The sequence below is a fragment of the Camelus ferus genome, chromosome X (assembly GCF_009834535.1).
Source record: "Camelus ferus isolate YT-003-E chromosome X, BCGSAC_Cfer_1.0, whole genome shotgun sequence".
Classification (NCBI taxonomy): domain Eukaryota; kingdom Metazoa; phylum Chordata; class Mammalia; order Artiodactyla; family Camelidae; genus Camelus; species Camelus ferus.
The window spans coordinates 30,227,669-30,248,602 of NC_045732.1; the positions used below are offsets into that span (position 1 = coordinate 30,227,669).

The 20,934-nt window shown below is 34.7% G+C and overlaps 1 protein-coding gene across 2 annotated transcripts in view; it reads right to left on the reverse strand.

The window, feature by feature from the left end:
- LOC102523807 (dystrophin) overlaps positions 1-20,934 on the reverse strand; it is a 647,651-nt gene that overhangs the window by 524,488 nt on the left and 102,229 nt on the right. For both annotated transcript variants that reach the window (XM_032475797.1, XM_032475796.1), the window contains exons 13-16: positions 19,416-19,586; positions 15,796-15,978; positions 8,489-8,623; positions 6,749-6,898 (exon numbers count right to left, since the gene is read on the reverse strand). In XM_032475797.1, coding sequence (XP_032331688.1) covers positions 6,749-6,898; positions 8,489-8,623; positions 15,796-15,978; positions 19,416-19,586 — 639 coding nt within the window. The remainder of the gene's footprint in view (positions 1-6,748; positions 6,899-8,488; positions 8,624-15,795; positions 15,979-19,415; positions 19,587-20,934) is intronic.

A 20,934-nucleotide genomic window follows, 5' to 3' on the forward strand; every position in this document is an offset into this window, starting at 1 on the left:
GCTGAAGCTATACGTAGAATCTCTTCACCCCAGTTTTACGTAGAATCTCTTCACCTCCACCCATTTGCTTAAGCCTAAGGTTTAGATTTCTATCCTATCAAATGGCTTTATCTGACCAAAATCTGGGATTCTAGCATTAGCTCTTAGCACAAAGGCAATACAAGGGTCAGTGCTCATAGCTGCATTACTTTTATGGCTTGAGTTTCATCCGAATTTATTTTTTGTCCTGGCCTTTAAAGGTTTACTCATACTTCCTTGCAAGAGAAAAAATATTTCAAAGCATATTTGTTGGAAATTTCCCAGTATCTTGGTGGTTTGAAGAGAGTATTTTAGAATATTCAATCTGCCTCACCCTTGGGAATGGAACTTAGCCTCTTCTCAACATATGTGAAGTGACCTAAACAAATTTACCTCATAAAAATAATGTGGGGATTGAATTTAATCCTGTTTATAATTGCTTAGCACAAGGACAGACATAAAAATGTACCTAATAAATAGTAGCTTTTCCTATTTGTATTATTATATACTGATATTTTCTGAGAAGTAAACATACTGATGAAATGATAAAGCATAATTTTTTATTAGGCAAATGGCTTTCTAATAAAATTTTTGACCTCATGACTGATATACTGTCTCTTATTTTCCTGGATTACTTTACAGTTTTCCTTCATTCAATATATGTCTATTCTGGTATTTTTATGTTAAGGTAGATGTGACACTGAGTGACCAATTCAAAGTCATAATTACAAGAACAATTCATGGGTCCCTCAAGCTATCATGAAAGTTACTATTAAAGCAGCATTAACCAGTTTAGATTTTGCCTCTTCTCTTTCACTGTCTGCTATTTAATGACAGGTTGAAAAAATTTATAGATTATTTTGAGAAGGACAGAAATGGGGGCATTAATAACATACAAGAAAAATGAAATAATCACTAATCAAGAGAGCTGGTGAAAGCTTTGGACTTCTAAATATGTAATTTTACTATTTATGAGTCTAAATTTTTTTGAAATGAGTCATCCTTAATACTTTTAAGCTCATGCTGTAAGCTTTCCTTAGAAATTGGGAGACTAGGTTTCTTGCAATATTCACTTCTTATCAGGCAGTTTTTATTTTTAATATAAAGAAATGATTACTGAGATTGGAGGTAGTGAGGTCAACCAGTCATATGCCCGGGCTCCAAGAGCAAAGAGACATGAGTCTAAGCTTACGAGTTTTGTGGTCTCTGTTACTCTTTCTATTTCTATAAAATGGGAATGTAGAAAATCTTACACCATGCGGGTACTGTGAGAACAAACAAGAAAAAGCACGGCCGACGTTTAGAGCAGTGCCCGAGCCTTTGTAACAGTTATATTATTATTGCTATTATTATACAGTTTGCTGTATCACTAACACATCTTCTGTAGCTTAGTTACTCTGTAATAAGTTGAAAAATTAGATCATTTGGTATAATTTTTCGAGCTGTTTTTTCCTGGTTTGCTAACCATCTCTCAAATCATTACTTTGAGTAGAAAATATAGTACCATATGATTATGAAGAGTGAAAGATGCCTTTTCAAGGAATGGAAATAATTTATTACTTATCTGAATGCAAACTCACACTTTGAAATTAGGAATATGATCTAGCATATCTCTTTTAAATATTCATAGGCAATAAAAACTCTGGCTGTTTGATTGATTTAACAGGCAATTGAATGTTACCTTTGCTCTGCATAATTGCAGCTATAAGAAACATTAGGTAGGCAATAAAAAAAAACCCCACAAACCTCTGACATAGGCATTTAATTGAGAAGAAAATGGGCTAAGGCTTATCTTCACGTGAAAAGGCACTTTGTTTATGCCCTTTGGAAAATGGAAAACTATTTTTCTTCAACCAAAAAAAAAAAAGCAAGAAACTTACATCTTAAAACAAATTCAGATTTTTTCACTATAATAATCTAATGTACAACATATATTTTTAAAAAATCAATTTAAAAAAACTGTTACTGTAATTATTTTATTTCACCAGGTCCTTAGCTAATTTATCCCAAGGCTCCATGTGCAACTGCATCAAAACCCCAGTCCTTTCAACTAAAGCTTCAGTGGGACATACAACTGGCTTAGCTAACAAAGTATTAGGTGTTTCTCTATATACCTAGCACTTTAGAATCGATTAAAGTATCCAGATTATACCCTGAGAAATAGGAAAACCCTGTTACTACCCATTCTTGTAATGCAGCATCTTATTTTTAAAGTCATAGCAGCATAAGAAAGACTAGCACAACAGAATTTGACAAGGATATTATCTCTAACATGATGTGTTTTTCATCAAAGCTCTGAGGCACCAAACATGCTTTATTTGCATTGCTAAATTACTCTCAAGTTATTATTGGCTAAATATTTTATATAAGCATAGCCAGGACTGATAGCGTTTTCAAGTTTATTTCAAGTTTATTTATTGTTATTATAGCATTCTGGTCAATTAACTACTGAAGGAGAAATGAAAAACCACTTTCAATTCTAAGAATTAGAGGATGATAAAAAGTCCTCTTGTTAGTCTTCTGCATTTTATTCAAATATAGACGGGTGAGCATTTCATTGTTTTTCATGATGGAATATATGTATTTGTCTGTCCCTGCCTTTGGTGGGACAAACACACACATAGACACACTCACACACACTGCTTTGAGGGTAAATACACACATTGTTTTTGGTAAAAACTAAAAGCACTTTCCATGTAGTATGTTATGTTTTGCTCAGGATAACCCTTCAAAACAAGATCTGTTATCACAGATGAGGACATGGAAGTTTGAAAATATTACCCAAGGATACATAGCCAATGAGTTGTAGGGGGATGTGCAAGTTATCAATTTATTGTCTTTCAATATTCATCTATTGGTGATATTGGATTATTTCTTTGCCAGCTGGCATGATGCTAAGCTTTGTCAGTAGAGGGTGCTGGAGTGACACTGAGAGAGGTAAAGGTTTCTCTGCTCAGTGTGTTTTTATTTCTTGCTCCTACGGCTCTGGGTTGGCCTGTGGGATGCCCAGTGGAGCTCACCTCATCTCTTCCCCACTCTCTCTCCCACAGATCTTAGCAACATCCCCTACAGTTGTCTTCTGACAAGTTCAGCAGATATTCCAGTGGTGAATTCAGCCTGGGTGGCATAATCATGGGCAGAACTCCCAGAATCCAAGCTGGTTTCCCTAAATTAAGCAGCACTTACTGCAGATAGCCTCCCAGTGAGTCCAACAGGCACTCTATCCAGCTTCCAAGAAAACCCAAAAGCATCCCTCACAGGTTACCTCCCTATGAATTTTGTAAGCATCCCACTCCAAGATTCCCTTAATACAAGATTCAGCCACTGACTATGTACTAGCTGAGTCAGGTCCCCAGGGAACTTCTTTGCCTTCTCATGGTCTGGAGACACACTCCAAACAGGTTTGAATCTCAGCTTTGGACAGAACTCCTCACTTTGCAAATCATTTCCTTCCCTAGGTGCTATCCTTGTTTCTAGGGAATTCTTTTGAATTCTCTTCTATTTCCTCTTAAAAATTAATTCCCAGTAAATATGAATACTTATCTGTATTAAACTTTCCCTGTTCAAGTTACGGTGTAGTTTCTGTAACCTGTCTGATCCTAATTAATACAAGGGATTATTCCAACCCCAGTTTTTCTGATGCAATATTCAATGTTTTAAAATTTACTTTGGATACAGCAGAATAAGTATTCAATCAAGGTTTGTTGTTGAGCTGAATTACTATTTATTTGGGGGAAATAACAAGTTGCACAACAAAAACATTTGAAATATAAAGACGTAAGTAGTTTTTGTGTTACTAGAGGTTTGCAAGAGTAATACATAAATGGTGTACTCCTAAGAACAGAATAAGCAGACACTGAAAATTGTTAAAGAATAAAATTCGGGCCTTTCCAAAAAAAAAAAAATTGGGGCCTTTTCAAAGCTTAGCCAATTCAGTTTTACAATGTGCCTTTTGATTTTTTTTTTTTTTTTGCTTAAAGTACAATTTCTAACCTGACACCAACATTTAAATATGAATATAAGCACATTCCAATTTCATATTTAAACCCAAATTTAAATAATTTTTGAACTAGTTGCCACCTTGGGATATCTACTTCTGCTCATGTCCAATAGTTTGATAGAGTCAAGGGCCAAAGGACTGTTTAGAATCACCTATTCCCTGTCCCCAGTCCCTTACACTGATATGGAGAAAGTATGATCAGACTATTCAACAAAGGTAGTGCAGGATTAAGGACTGTCTGGAGGTTTCCTACTCAGGACTTCTTTCTAATGTAGAAACATGATCAAACTTCTTCCCCACATAAATAACAACAGGTTCCCTGTATACCCTCCCAGCTACCACCCCTCTTAGGACCTTTCCTTCCCTTCACAGCCAAGCTCCTCCCAAGGACAGCGCGCAGTTGCTTTCCCCCTTCCTTCTCTCCAAAGTCTTCTGGAACGTACTGTCACCAGAGTCTCTCTATCCCCAGGAGAACTCCAACAAAACGGCTATAGTAAAGATCAGAAGTCACCTCCTTTTTGCTCAGTTCTGTCTTCATCTCCCTAGGCTTCTCTACTATACTTGCCAGTTTTTTATGACTCCTCTTTATTAAATGCTCCCTGCTAAGCACCCTGGTTTTAACTGGTGTCTCCTCTTCCCTCTTTGATCGCTTCTTCTCGTCTCCTTTGTAGACACTGTTTCCTCAGCCAAAAACTTCATCTGGGGTATAACTCCAAATTGCTATGATTCTTTTTCTTTCGGCTTCTGTGAGGTGACCTCATGAACTCTACAGTTTTAAGTGGCATGTAGCCTGACAGATCCCCTATCTGTGTAACTAGTCTGAGTCATGATCTTAACTTCAGGGCTACATCTCTCTTTCTTACTGGGTTATGGAATACCCCCTTCTGGGTCCTCCATAAATACTGTCGCAGACTCTGCTGACACCCTGCCACATTACCCCTTCACCTCAGAACCTCTGACTTCACCTGTAGCTTTGGTGGCCAGTGTGGGCACACAGTGCTAGGTTCCCACGTTGGGCACCTGAGTTTCTCAATTTTACTGCTCTTGGCATCCCAGAAGTACTGGGATTTTATGCACCCAAGAGGAATCCTCAAACACAAAGGGAGAAAAATTGCCAGATAAATGTTCCAGCCTCCACTAGCTCAGTGAGACAATTCTAAAAAGCATGCTCTCTGACACTGGTGTTCTACATGATTTCTTTAAAGCTCCCAGTGGGACTGAGCCCAGTAAGTTGTAGTGGAAACACATTCATAAAAGTATCCTTTATCACCTTCCAACCTTTCATTTCCCACTCTCCCCACGCCCTCATTTGTCTTTCTTAGTATCATCTCCCAAATAAACTACCAGCACCTCCATGCCTGACTTAGGGGTTGCTTTTGGTTAATATCAAACTTAAGCAGACATGTCAGGCTCAATGGGAGTAAAAAATGACACAAGATATTTCACTTCCAAACTTGCTTTTTTATCTTACTTACTCAAAGTTGTTTCTGAAACCTATCAGATACTCAATCACCTAAATCAGAAATCCAGATGCTCTCCTGGGTTTTACATTTTCTCTGTACCTATCACCAACAGCCTTGCCTTCAACTGAACTAAGAGTAATTCTTCTGACTTGGTCTCACTGCTTGCAATTCCCTATCTCTTGGACCACCCACTCTGCAGTCTCCTCAGAGGTGATGTAATCACTTCGTGGCACCCCTCTTCTCCTCTCGCCTTTGTTTGCATGTGCTGGTGTCCACTTGCCTGAAATTGCCCTCCTACACTTGTCCATTTGGCTGTCTTCTACTCTACTCATTTAAAAATGTAGTTTACAACTAATCTTCTCTAGCAAAGCTACCACAAATACCTTCCAATGCTGACCCACACACGTGTGTGCCCTTTTTCCAAGTTCCCTAATCCTCTGTTATAACTTTTACCTCAATGCTTTGCATCTTATAAGGCTATTATCTGGTTTAATGTCCTGGAACACACTAAGAAATCTATGTTCTTGCTTAACTAATCAAGGTCTCTAAGTACTGAAGTATAGGAACTTTTTTTTACTTATTATCAACCCTTAGAACAGTGTCTCACATTGAGAGATGCTCTTAGCAACTGGATATGAAACTAAACTTCATTACAAGTTTTTTTCCTTTCTTGACAAATAATCCACTTTTGATTTAGAAGAGTATATGTAAAAGTGATTAAGAGAAATATCTTACTTTCTTTCAATTTTGATTTGAAAAATTAACACCATGTGTAATAATTTTTAAATAGGAAACCCACTCTGTTATATATAAATAAAAATATTATTCGGGAAAAACAAATAATGTCCACTATCTTCAGTACTCATACAATCACATGTATTATTAACAGATTACATATCACCATAACAAACGTGTATGTGTTTGGATAGAAAGAGAGAGAGAGAGAGGTGACGATACCTACACATATTGGTTAACCTTGCATAAGGAAAAGACCTCTATGGTCAGATAAGATCTGATTTTGAATACTAGATTAACTGTTTACTCTCCTGAGGATTTGAGCATGTTACCATACTTGGTATGTCTTGGTTTCCTATTAAAACCCACACTTCATAAATTTTTTGTAAGCTCAAATGATGCAATACACATGTAAATATTTCAGCCATGTCTGGAAGCTGAGCTAATATTTAAAGTATTCCTCATTTTGCCCAAGAGGCATAAAAGTATTTGCTAGACATTCATGCAAATTAGTTTAAACTCATCGTCATACCTCTTCATGTAGCTCTCTCCAACGAGAATTAAATGTCTCAAGTTCCTCATTGATCAGTTCATCCATGACTCCGCCATCTGTTAGGGTCTGTGCCAATATGCGAATCTGATTCGGGTTATCCTCAGAATGTTGCATCAAGTTTTCAAGTGACTGAAACACATTTGCAATAATTACTATTTTTCTTCTTTTTCTAAATCCACTGAATTAACCCGAAATGCTCAGTATCTCCTGATTTACATATAATTAAGTTATCCACAACTTAAAGCAGTATTTAACTGCTGTAACAAAACATGAAAGATCACTGTCATTTCAAAACTATGATGTTGTTTCATGTGAATCTTCATGAGCTTGTGGCAGAACTGTGCAATGGTGCACACAAAGACTCACAGCCACCTTCTCCTCTTAGGCCCACAATTTCTCAACTTCTCTTATAGCTAGTGATGTCCAAGTGGCATGATTCTGCCAATATATGTATCTAGGGAGAAATTCAAGAGCAGAGTTTCCTTTCATACTCACACTCTCACACACACACACACACAGCACAGTCTGTTTAGAAGAAAGCCCTATGCCCTTCACACCTTTCACACATACAAGGCTTAGAGGTAAAGTAGCCATAGTTGGACTGGGAGGCACTAAAAACAAGGATGAGGTCCTTCAACCTGATCACGTACTAGGATAACTGCATTATCACATCCTTTCTTCTGGCTAACATCCTTTCAGTAATGTGGGATAAGTGTGCAAGTTTGCTTCATATTTTTTGGAAAATCACATAAAAGGATCACTTTGCTGGTTCACAACAAAATGGTCACTGAACATCTCTGAACAGGACAGGGACAAAATGACAGTCCACCTGAGAACTCTCTTTGTTCTTTGATACTTCTGTCAGGTTTTACAATTCTTTTGCAAAAATAAGGAGGTTGGATATAATGATGTCTAGGTTTCTACTGCAACTTTCTAGGATTGTAATTCTACTCAGTATAAAACATTTTACATTTTCTTCACATCTTGTTAATTTATACACCTCATTTTAGCAGATTTACAAAGGGGTTGCACGACAAATAGCTCTACACAAAATAAATAGGCTAAAACTACATATTCATCATACATAAAAGATTAGCCAGAAGTACAATAAAATGCATAGGACATTAATGATTAATAAAATGTCAGAAGTTCACATAAATCAAAGCTTTATGTGCAAAAACTCCTTTCAATTTTACTGTTTGTAGATCTCCAAAAGAAAACTAGAAAATGTATTAAAATTTTGCATATACTAAAATGAATTAACATTTTAAAGATACATTTCCAATATCAAAGCATGCTCATTTAATACTTTGAAACATTCTGTAAGATATAAATTTATGATCCTAAGTCATTTAAAAATATGTTCCAATTCAATGAACATAGCTTTTAAACTGGAAATGATGTTTTACACTATCATCCCGTTTAACTCTACTCCAACGGAGCAAAATTGTGCATTCATACTGTCTTTGTAGGTCTGTAGTACGCTTAAGTAGGTAAAGAAATGTGTCAACATAGAACTGAGTGATACAGCAAAAGGCAAATGTCCCTTGTAAGAGGTTATTTAAATCCTCTTTGAAACCTTAAGACTGGAAGGTTCTTAGAGGAAACAAAGGGCTTCATCCCAAGTGCCAGTGTGGTTTCCTTTTAATTTGTCTTCTATTTGATTCTTAACATCTTTCAATACGTAATTTATCATAATTATATTAATTCAAAACTTACATCCAGCACCTCGGAGATTTCCTCAGCTCCACCAGGAATATTTTCAGTGGTCTTAAGTTTAAATTCTACTTCATTTAACCACTTGTTTGCCTTCTCCAAGTATGACAATAACTCATGCCAACATGCCCAAACTTCCTATGAAAGAAATATATATCACAGATGAAATATTTTGATAGAAAGTAAACGTGTAATTTGGGTACCTCCATTTTTAAAATTCTTGAAAATAAAACGTTTATTTTACATCTTTCACCTTTCCTTTGCAATGAATCACTGAAAATGCAACTAGTCATTTTGAGCACCTAATATGCCTATAATTACAAATCATTAAGGAAATATTTTATTACATGAATAAATTCAAGATTCAGTGATTTACTTTTTGAAATAAAAAATAATTAATCAACATTACAGTCTGGAAAATAGAAAAATAAAAGCATATATAAAACTGCACAGATAAACCTAACATCCGAACACAACAACTAGTATCACTTTTCTGTGACCTCCTCTAACCTTTATCATATGTAAATAACTTGATAGTTAAAGTATATATTTAATTATAGTTCTCTTTTCACTAAACATAACATCTTGTAATTTTTCCATATTACTAAGAAGGTATATTTTAATAAAAATCTAATGTTTCATTTAAGTGACTATAGTTTTGTTTCCTTAATAATCAACAATGATTGACTAGTTAGACTATTTTTAGTTTTGTTTGCTATTATAAATTTGTGATTATCATCATCATGAATATGGATTTTTCCATATCTCAGATTATTTCCTTGAGATGTATTATCAGAAATATGACTTCTAACTACTTCAAGGACATGATTATTTCAAATGGCCTTTGATATACACTGAAAGAAACTGATTAATATTCAGAAGTACTCATACATGAAATAGTGAAATTTTAAGATTGCTACCAGTAAATACAGAAGATCATTTTTCTGACCTTGGGATATAGAAGAGTATCTCAAATAAGGCATTTGGTAAAAAACAAACAAACAAAACTGACCATTAGAGACAAATAATTTTAATTACATTAGAATTAAAACCTTCCAGTCATCAAAAAACACCATGAAAAAACTGAAAGATTCAAACTTGAAGAAAACAACTGCAAAGTTTGTAAGAGATGAATAAGACTGAAAGGAACACCAAGTCAGTTAAAAGATGAACAAATAACCCAACAAAAAATGAAATGAAATCCTCAACCAGTATTTGAAAGAAAAAGATATATGTAAACCCAATAAAGATATACAAATCTGATCAGACTCATTAGTGATCAGAGGAATATATGTCAGGATTACAATGACATAGTGATAACGTTAACTGACACAAATAAGAAGTTTGGTAATTCCAAGTGTGAGAGAAGAGAAGCATTAACACAAATTTGTATTTATTGCTTGTGAGTGTATATACTACAATGACCATTGTGAAAAACAATTTGTCATTCTCACTAAGATAAATATTCATGTATCTGGCAATCTAGAAATTCCACTTTTTGATGTAAATCCTCAGAGAAACTGGTTTGTATGAACAATAAAGGCAATTCCAAGAATGTTTGTCTCAGCACTCTCTGTAATAACGAAAAAAATTTAAAAAGAAAGAAAATAAGCAGCAGTATTTACAATAACCAAGACATGGAAACAGCCTAAATGTCCATCAACAGATGACTGGATAAAGAAGATGTGGTATATTTATACAATGGAATACTCTTCAGCCATAAAAACCGACACCATTAACGCCATTTGCAGCAACATAGATGTTCCTGGAGAATGTCATTCTAAGTGAAGTAAGCCAGAAAGAGAAAGAAAAATACCATATGAGATTGCTCATATGTGAAACCTAAAAAAAAAAAAAAAAAAAAAAAAAGAAGAAGAACATAAATACAAAACAGAAACAGACTCACAGACATAGAATACAAACTTGTGGTTGCCAAGTAGGGGGGTGGGAAGGGATAGACTGGGATTTCAAACTTTGTAGATACTGACAGGCATATGTAGAATAGATAAACAAGATTATACTGTATAGCACAGGGAAATATATACAAGATCTTATGGTAGTTCACAGCGAAAAAAAAAGTGACAATGAATGTATGTATGTTCATGTATAACTGAAAAATTGTGCTCTACACTGGAAATTGACACAACACTGTAAAATGACTATAACTCAATAAAAAATGTTTAAAAAAAAGAAAGAAGTTAAAAAAAAAAAAGGAAAATGACCTTAATGTCCACTGGCAGGAGAATGTATAAAACTGTATCCTATTTATACAAAAAATACAGAAGCAAAAATACAACTTTATCAAACAGAACCACGTGGATGAGTCTGAGACATAAAAATGTTGAGCAAGAAGAGCAAGCCCTAAAGAAACTATATAGTATAGGTTACCCTTTTTATACCCTCAGAACACACAAAGTTGAGCAGTATATTGTTTAGGTATTGACATGTATGTGATAAAATATTTTTGAAGCAGAGAAACAATATTGGTAAATTTCTGGATCAGGGTTCTGTCTGTTGGGAAAAAGTAGGAAGATGCACTAGAGGATAAGAATATTAAAATAGTCATTTTCCATTAGCTGTGAGATTGTAAATATTGGGCAAACTTATAACTGTATTAGTACAATCACCACCCTCTGCTAGCTGCCCCTTCCCACCTAGCCACCACCACCATAAATGAAGAAAAGGAATGATGTTTTTTACTTTAGGAGAAATCAACAATTCTATCAGATTTCCCCTATTTTCACCTTTGCTCAGAGCCCTTGCAAATGATGGAGGACATTCTCTCTCTAACTGATGAAAAGTATCAGTCTAACCTGCCTTGCTGGCCTACCAATTCTTGCCCAGTATTTTATGTACAGTTTATCACAGAAAGTAAAATTAAGTATTTTGCTTTAAAAAGTGACAGAAATTTTAAATCTGGGTCATTTCCAGCTCCTGCTGGACTACAGGCTGTCTTCCTTCTGGGCAAAGATCCCAGTGGGAAAATATAAATATCCCCTCAAATACCCGAGGGTACTTTAGCGATCTGAAGATAAGGAAATGTGATTGGTAATATGTCTTATTAACTTTGGTACAGATTGAGGTAATGAACTACCTTGCTGATTTAACCATCAGGATGGATGGCCTCTTGTGTCCTCAATGCATCTGAAGGACACAGCTGGAGAGCTTGAATGTACCAGCTTTACAGGTCACCTTTGCAAAATAAAACATGGTCTTGCAGCCTGAATTGGAGCTAAAAGCCACTTAGAATAATTGTTAAGCTTAACAGTTTGGAACTTAAAATTACTTTGAAATCACCAAATTCAAAGTGGCTTTGAAGAGAGTAAAACAAAAAAGGAAACTTCTGGTCAAAATGGTAAATGGAGCTGATGTGGTAGTCCCTCCACCGGTGATTCAGTCATAATGGAATACTAGATAAAATGTAAAGGAAAAAATTCAAATTCATAGAGGATTTATGAAACAAGTATGAAAAATCCTCAGGTGGCAGAAACAAAGAGGGACGTTAAGTACACTAGGTATTAGGTAACCAAGCTTAATAAAATACTGGCATATCAGAACAGGGTATATGACATAAAAGCTGGGGTATTTAAAATTTGGGATGTGAAAAAGAGGCATTGGTCTCATACATTTCAGGGAGATGGAAAAGCATAAAGATGAGTGTCACTTATCCTGAAAACAAGAACTACAAAATCCCCATCCACTGGAGTATAAGGAACTGCCAAGAAAGCTGAGAACCCTTTCGATTTGGTTGGAAAATAAGGATCCACCCAAAAGAAACTAAAACCTAAATTTATATCACACTTGAGGATAGAACATAACATCTCTCAGACTCTGGTAGACACAAATAAAAAATACTCATAAGGACCCTCCAGTAGCCTAGCACAGAAGGGATTGCCTGTAAGATACAATTCCTACTATAGATGAGCTCACAAAGAAAAATTTACAAGCCATGTGAGGAAATTCACTACAATTAGAGGGAACCAGTAGTTCTAAGAAATGGTAGAATCTATACATTGTGAACAGAGGTAAGAGAACAGTTTTAAGGAATTCAATAACAAGTAATTTAATAATAAGTAAGTCAAAGTTGCCAATAGGATCTACTTTTCTTGAGGCTGACAACTAGAGTTCATACTTAAGAAGTAAAAAGGCTAAGTTCCCTATATTCTATGTTGGGAAAACTTCTGCTGGATGTTTCTACAAGCCCTCATCTAAAAAGAGGGAGCAGATGGGGAAGGCATGGAGGAATATGAAGAGAAGAGAATTTGGTAAGTTAAGAAAGTCTTTTTTCTCACCTTTTATGAAGGTGCTTAGGGGAAACTTATCAGGTACCTTTTCTCTACAAGATCTGAAAGAATACTGTTCATCAACTGGGTGGGTACATTCAGAAAGGGATGGTTGTCATGCCTTCCCTATTGAGTTGCTGGCATGGCAAAAAATGAATCAAGGACAATTCCTTCAAATTTCTCATTCCTGAGAATTATGGAAGATGGGATCTGCCAGTGCCCACAGGCTGAGTTGAGATGTAGTGGGTAAGTAAGACTCCAAGGGATCACAAAAGCATGAGTCATAAAGGTTTAATTTTAAAGGGAATATAATGCAAGGCTATTGGTAAGAGTCAGCCTGAAATTCTTGTTCAATATACCAAGGTATCATATATGCTCAGGAAATCTCTTTTTTAGAGTTTAACATCCCTATAAATAAGACCAATTGTTATCTCCATCAGACCACAACAAGTCTACAGAGAATAAGCCAGATCAGTAGTGATAACCTATAGAGTCTACTGATTACAGACTCATCATCACAGATGTGTGTGGGTGTTAATTAAAAAGTTAATAGCAATTACAGCCAGCCAAGAGACGAACATCAGATTAGGAGTGTACTTTTCATTCCTTACCCTCCTATATAACAATATTAGAAGCTCACTATCCAGAAACTGAGAGGAGGGAACTATAAGATCACTTTTTCTCACTCCCACCTCTGTATAAATTACTGAAGACACAAGATTAATCTGAATTGGTGGAAAACTTTTTATAAAATATGAGATCAAAATTTAAGTGAGAGTAAATTTTACTAACTAAAAGTTAATGAAAAGTTATGAGATCAGACTGAAATACTCATTAAAAAGCCAACTATAGGCAGAAAATAGAGTTTAATATCATTGGTTTTAGTTTTTGGAAAACTAAAACTGTTTAATACTTCTTACTCATTAAGTTGAGATTTCTCAACCAAATAGATTACTTAAGTTTAAACCATTTAAGTAAAGGAAGAAATAGAATTAATTACACAAAAGCAGAGGATTAGATAAGAGACAGATTTGAAAAAAGAACAGCTAAGTAAAACCAAGAGAAATGGAAAACACAGTCTTTGAAAAAAAATACAAACACACATATATAGATAGATGTATATATAGGCAGAGGTGAATATATTTATATAAGAAAGTTATAAACTATGCTTCCAGCAGGTGAAGATAGAATTTGAGAATTGGAAGACAGATTTTAGAAAATTAACCAGAATTCAGAAGACAAAGAAAGAAAGATAAAAAATATTAAAGGGAAGCCAACAATCAGAATATGGGGAGATTCTTCATAGATCTAATAAAGGTTCCTCTAGGAAGGAATGGAGAGATTGAAAAAAAGAAAATCTTCAAAAAGATAATGGAGACCACCAAAGAGAGAAATGATCATTCTGTTCTTATTAACATACCACATAACAAAGTATAAAGTATAAATGAAAACAAATTACACATAAATAGACTGAAACTGCAAAGCACCAAAGACAAAGAGAAAATGAAAAGGTACCGGAGAAAAGTATAAAGAAACAATAATTTTGACAGCAGACTTCATAATAGCAAAGCATTTCAGAAGACAATAGAATACTGTTTTTCAGTGTTGTAAAAAAATAACTCTTCCCACATAATTATGCTCAGGTAGGCTATCACTACTGAGGGCAAAAATCAAAGGCATTTTCAGTCATGCAATATCTCAGAGCATTTGCTATTCACACTCAGTGAAACAGTAGAAGTAAAGGAAAGATATGAAAAGCAGAAACCATTACAGAAATATGTAAAATAGTATTGGCAAATCTAAGTAAATATTATTAAAAATAATAATTACAACAACAGTGGTGGCAATGGCACTGACTAACTTAGAGGAGTAAGAAATAATGTGCAACAATAATATGTAAGATGGGAAGTAAATTCAGAGTTAAACCATGCCAATGGTTCTGTTATACCATTGTTAGATGCATATAGTGGAAAGAAATACTTATTATTGCAGGCTTTGTTGATTAAGGTACACAAGATAATAATTAAGGGTCCCATTAAGATAAAGTAAATAGCATATATATTCCAAACCACTGGAGAGGAAATAAAAAGAGGCTAAATAACTTGATAACTGTAATACAAATAGAAGAGTCTAGAAGTGTCATTACAGATGAGAAATAGAAGAATCATTCATAAATGGTCTTGAAAATTTTGTTCTTAACATGAAAATAAAAGATCCCTTTGGGAAATGTACCCCAAAATGGATTTCTGATGGATTAGCATAGTTTTCAATGAACAAAATAAATAAGAGAAAGCCAAGAATAATGATGATGTAAAGAAATTAAGAACATAATATTTGTGTTTTATTTGATTATCAGAAAGCAATTTCCTAGATATAAGAAGTCCTTCCCTCACATAACATGATAGTAAATTAGTTGTGACTTCCTTGAGATTTAGTGCCATCCCTTCCCTTCCCTTCCCATTGTCTGTTTGATACTCTGCACTCACACAGCACTAACAGAACAGATTTCACTTTATATCCTCAGCAACTATAATAGCTTGTGGGATATAGAAGACACTAGCCAAGTGTATCAGGAGTGAATTAGATACAAAAAAGAACAGGGACTGATAAAGAAGGAATTGGAATTGATACTGGAGAAACTTGGAGATTCAATTTTATAATTACAAAGTTATAATATTGGAAATATCTTGGGTACAGGTAAAAGATCCAGTCTAAATATATTCAAAGGTCTACTCTACTGGTCTGAGTTGTGCCTGCCTTGAAACATCACTCAGTATAAAAAAGTTCCCTAAACCATCATGATTTTCAACAATGATGGGGCACCTAAATTCCCTGTCAACTCTAATCACAATGATGACTCAGTTTACATGGGGGGAGGTGGCTTAATTTAAAGCCCAGCTAGTGTGCAGTATTTGGCAGCATCAGCACTTGGTAGCCGGTAAAGTTCACGTTCTTCATCAGTACACTTCACATATAATCATAAATTGACATACAGTAACTGATAAAGATCAACAAAGGCAAACTGACTTCCAGAGTCTTGCATTTCCCGTTCAGCCTGGTGCAGAGCCACTGGTAGTTGGTGGTTAGTGTGTCAAGTTCCTTTTTTAAGGCCTCTTGTGCTGCAGGTGGTGCTTGAGCTATGACACCGTTCACGGACTCGGTGAGGAGTTTCACTTTTGCCTCTTTTTGCTGGGCCTCTTCTTTAGCTCTCTGAAAAAGAAAGAATCCTCTCTTAATAGCAAGGCAATGACTTCACTCCCAAGATGCATTCCTATATATCATGTTCTTTCTTCCTTGCAACACCTCTGTTAGAATGAGATTAATAAAAATAAATCCAATACTGACTCCAATCACTTCCATAAATTTGAGTTTAGTTAAAATTGGAAACTTGAAGAAAAAAAATTATAATCAGACTGCAATCTTTAATCAGAATAGTTTGAAAAGTAGTATGTGGGTATGTATTTGTGGAGAATATATATACATATATATAATAACCAAGAAACAAATATTTCAATGCTAACTAGGCTCAAAAATATCTTAGTCTAGAATTTAAATCACTTATGAATTACTCAGATAGATGAATAATACTGAAATCAATACAAATATCATTTAAATCAAAGGATAATTAACATAGAAAAGTCTTTTTAATGCTCTTTTTGGGAATATATTTTGATAAAAGAAAGTTGTGTTCAGTAACTGAAAACACATAAGTGAAAGAAACACAACAGAAGCTCCTGACATGAGGGTGCTGGCCTGGTATAGCTATGTCTTGGTATCCTAGAGTTGTTTTTTTTTTTTTAATGAAAAGGTTTAATATAAAGTTTGGGGGTATAGTCATCGTAGACTTCCAAAAAGAATGTTGAAGTCAGATGTTGCTAATCAAACATTCCCCTTGGCTCTTTTATTTTAAGACAAAAGTTTTGCTTACAGGGGAAAGAAAGGAACATTATCATTTTCAAGTATAACACAGGAAAGAAAAATAAATAGAAGAAGGTCTCTGGTTATTATCTGAGTAAATAAGGGAGAGATGTCAAAGTAGGTCTGTAAGTCTCTTTTGAAAATAAAGATAAATTTGCTCTCAATATGAGCACAGCTGGAAGCCTGGACAAGGTACCATCTCTAGCCTCTGGGTGGTGAAACAGACCTAAAGAGATAATCCTGACTGGCATGCAGACAATACAAGAAATGGAATTTTCTTGCCAACTCCCTCTGCTGCTGTTGCCACAGGCTATCTGGGCTTTTCCTCTTTTCAATATTACCCCCATATGCACCAATTTTGTAGCTACATCAGTCATTTAAACATGCAAATCAATGTGTACTAATTGGATGGGCCACTCATTTCAGGGACTCTTCATATATTTTTTAATTAATTTGAGACAGTTTACTCTCCAGCGCTAGAAAGAAAAAGAGATCTGAATGAGCGGTTACCCATAAAAGCAAACTGTTCAAAGAATGAGGGAAGACAGCCAGAGCCAAACAAAGGAACCAGGAAAAATGGAGCGGCTGAACACAAGCTGACTGCTGATTATCTAGTTAGGGATCTGAAGCAGTGGCTGTATAGTAATAGAAGAGACGGTGAAAACAGCCATTAGGGGATTGAGATGTGAAGAGAAAGGCAACAGAGGTGGCACATGCTTAATAGAATAGAACTGTATGGAATGAAATGGCACAAGAGAGGGATGGAAGACAATATATTCAATCCTTTTGGTTCTACCAAAGATAGAGCCTGTGACTATGAGTAAATTATTTGACTTTTCTGTAAATTTCCATTTTTTGATTAGCAGAGAGAAGTGTGTACTATTTTGCTTCCAAAGTACCCTCTAAGTCTCACATTCTGTAATGATACAATTTGCCCAATGGTGACCTCCCCACCATCAAATTTAAAATCATTATAGTCCCTTGTTAAAAATCCTCCAATGACTTTTCCATTTCACTTAGAATGAAAATCCTCTGACACCCTACAAAGTGCCTGTGTCAGCAAATACCTACTCACTACCTCCAAATCATCTCAGGTCATCTATCTCATTTTAAATATAATTCCCCACAAATGCTCTACAAGTCAACCCTGTCTAAAACAGTGTCTCATCACCCCCAACTCCCACCGGAACTCTTAATTATTCTTTATTTTATAATCCTGGTTTATTTTAAGGCAAATTGTCATGATCTCAAATGAGTTTATTTGCATATTTCTTCATTCATTGCTTCCCCCCCCCCCCAACAAGTAGAATGTAAATTCCAAGAAGTCAGGTGGCTTTTATGTACTGCTCACCACTGTATTCAATGTCTAGAAGGGTATCTGGCACAAAATAAGTATGCAATAAATATTTGTTGATAAATCAATGAATGATATATGGTATTGCTACAGTAGAATGCTTTCATAGCTTTTATTACTTCAGAAACTATTACTGCCTGTCCAAAGAGGCTTCCTTATAAATTTTAATTTTACTTTCCACATGTGACTAAAGCCACATTACATTTGTTATTTAAACATGATTTTCACATGAGTACATTCTGCTCTTAATTATAATAAATATTCACTGAATGATCATATAACATATATAAAGGACATGTAATTAATTTCTTACCATGCAGCATCAATAATAATAATAATAATGATAATAATAATTACTAGTTTGGGGCATCTAATTTGTGCCAGGCATTGCACTGGGACTTTCCTGTTTCACCTTTCTAATAATTCTGAGAAGCAGGTATTTTGATACCTGGATCCAAATGAGAAAATGAAAGCTCACTGGGTTTACGTAACTTGCTCAATGTTACATAGTTGGCGAGGGACCAAGGCGGGTTTTAAACCCAAATTTCTGGCTCCAAAATGATTTTGCTCTGTTATGTGGCCCCAAACCAAATAAATATCTACTAAAAGTTCACAGAGGCAAATGTAGTTCAGTAATGTGTTATTGCTAATACACAAAGATGGTAATTATCATTATAGCTGCAAATCATTGAGTGCTCACGCTGAGCTAGGCAATTTAGTTATATGTAAGTTTCAATCCTCATTTCATACTTTGAAGTTATGAAATGATATGATTTACACATGAAAAAATAGAGGATGACACTGACTACTGGGTTTCCCAGGGCCATACTTGAAATGCCACTGTGTAGATTCAATTAGCAGGCCTCACCTCAAAGTCCCTGCTATACACCAGTTTCCTTGGTCCTAAATCAATGTTATTTTTTTATTCCATTGTTTCAAGAATAGTGTATGTAAATGCAGTCCTTTCATCAATATTAGAGACCATCAGCTAACATATTTAGTACTTCAAAATTCTAAGAAACCCCTTTATACCACCAAATTAACACAGCCTATTGCCTAGATTTCCAACTGTCATTTCAATAACACTTTGACAGATTTCCAGTTTGAATTTGCATCAGCTAGAGATGTCTAATTCAGTAGGTGATTCCAGTCTCCTAATAGTACATAATTTCAGGGAAAAAATGTTCCAAACAGTGATTGTCAATATTTATGTTTTGACCACAATGCATAAAAATTAATAAATAAAACGTGTAAGAGTTTCACAAATTGTCTATCAAACTTGAATCTAAATTAATCAAAAATCAACCTCTACTATTAAACCAAGAAAAGAGCAGACTGTATAGAATCACAATTTGTTTTATTTGGTTTATTTTACCTTCATCTCTTCAACTGCTGTCTGTAATTCATCTGGGGTTTTATATTCAAAATCTCTCTCTAGGTATTCTTCTTCTGCTTGTGTCATCCATTCATGCATCTCTGAGAGATCTTTCTGAAGGCTTACAGTTTTATCCAAACCTCCCTTTAAGGCCTCCTTTCTGGCACAGACCTTCCATAAAACAAACCAACAAGCAAAGCATGAATACTAAAAGTCACAAAACTTTATCATTGTATTATTATTGAAAGGTCTGTAAATAATATAAAGCTTAGATACAAAAGATGAAACAAGAAGTAAAAAGCTTACATGAATGAGGAAAGTAACTCATGGCAATTGAATACACTTAATTCCACATAAGTGTTAAAATAAGATATAGCCAGTTACTTGGCATAATGAACAAATTGCCCTAAGACCATAATTTAGTTGCTGTGTAGAGTAATGCATTTCTGCAAATGGAGAATAAAGAAAAACATTTTTTTCACAATATGTTTCTATTGGAAAAATTTATTGGCACACATAGAAGTAGAAATTCCTTGTGCTCTTTGATACAGTTTTACAATTTCAAATATCCTAGGAACATAATAATCTTATACCTACAGAAAACTCTCATAAAATAGAAAGAAAAAAATTTAAAATGGTAAAAGGCACAGTCACATAATGCACCGAAATAAAATTAAAATGAGGTCATATATGTGAAAAAAGATGCTCAGTATCGTATGTGGTTAAATAATTGCGCATGTATAGTTAAATATTTGCACACGTATAGGTAAATAATTGCAAATTAAATTAAGTTAATGCATTTTCAAATGTAAGACTGGCCAAAACTAATTAGCAGAAATGCCCAGTTTGAGCAGAGATGTGGGGAAACAAAGGTTCTCCAACCTGTTGAGGGAAATATCCAACATAGTACAATCTTTCAGACAGTAAATTGGCAAAATGTATTACATTTTTTAACGTTCATAAATCTGAGTCTACTCTTCCACTTTAAAGAATAAATCATATAAAATGAAGTATACAAAACTGCATATGCACTATTCAATTCAGCTTTGAAAACAGCAATGTACTGGAAACAAACCCAAACGTGCTTTTATGGAGGGTTAGTTAAATATACTGCAGGATACACATGTACATGCACAGAATGGGATACCTGTAGCACCAATACATCTGGAACGAAGTGAATAAAGTGAATGTTGTTGAGTTTATAATTTTAAATTTAAAAAGCAAGTTGCAAAACAGCAGGTGTGATAGGAGACTTGTGCTTTGTAAAGCGGCATACATTTCTGAAGTACTAACTTTTTACAACAGAATTTATTTCTTCTTAACCAGGAAGAAGGCATTACTTTAAATACCTAAGAGAAAATCATGCATGCTAATGGTTTGCTACAAAGTACCCTATTGTACCACGCTAAGGAAAAATCTCCATTTAGTATTAGAATAATTATATATAGCACTTCTCTTTTACCTTAAAAAATAACTTTAATCAAATGATGTTATTCTTCTCTCTGGGATTAAATAGAGT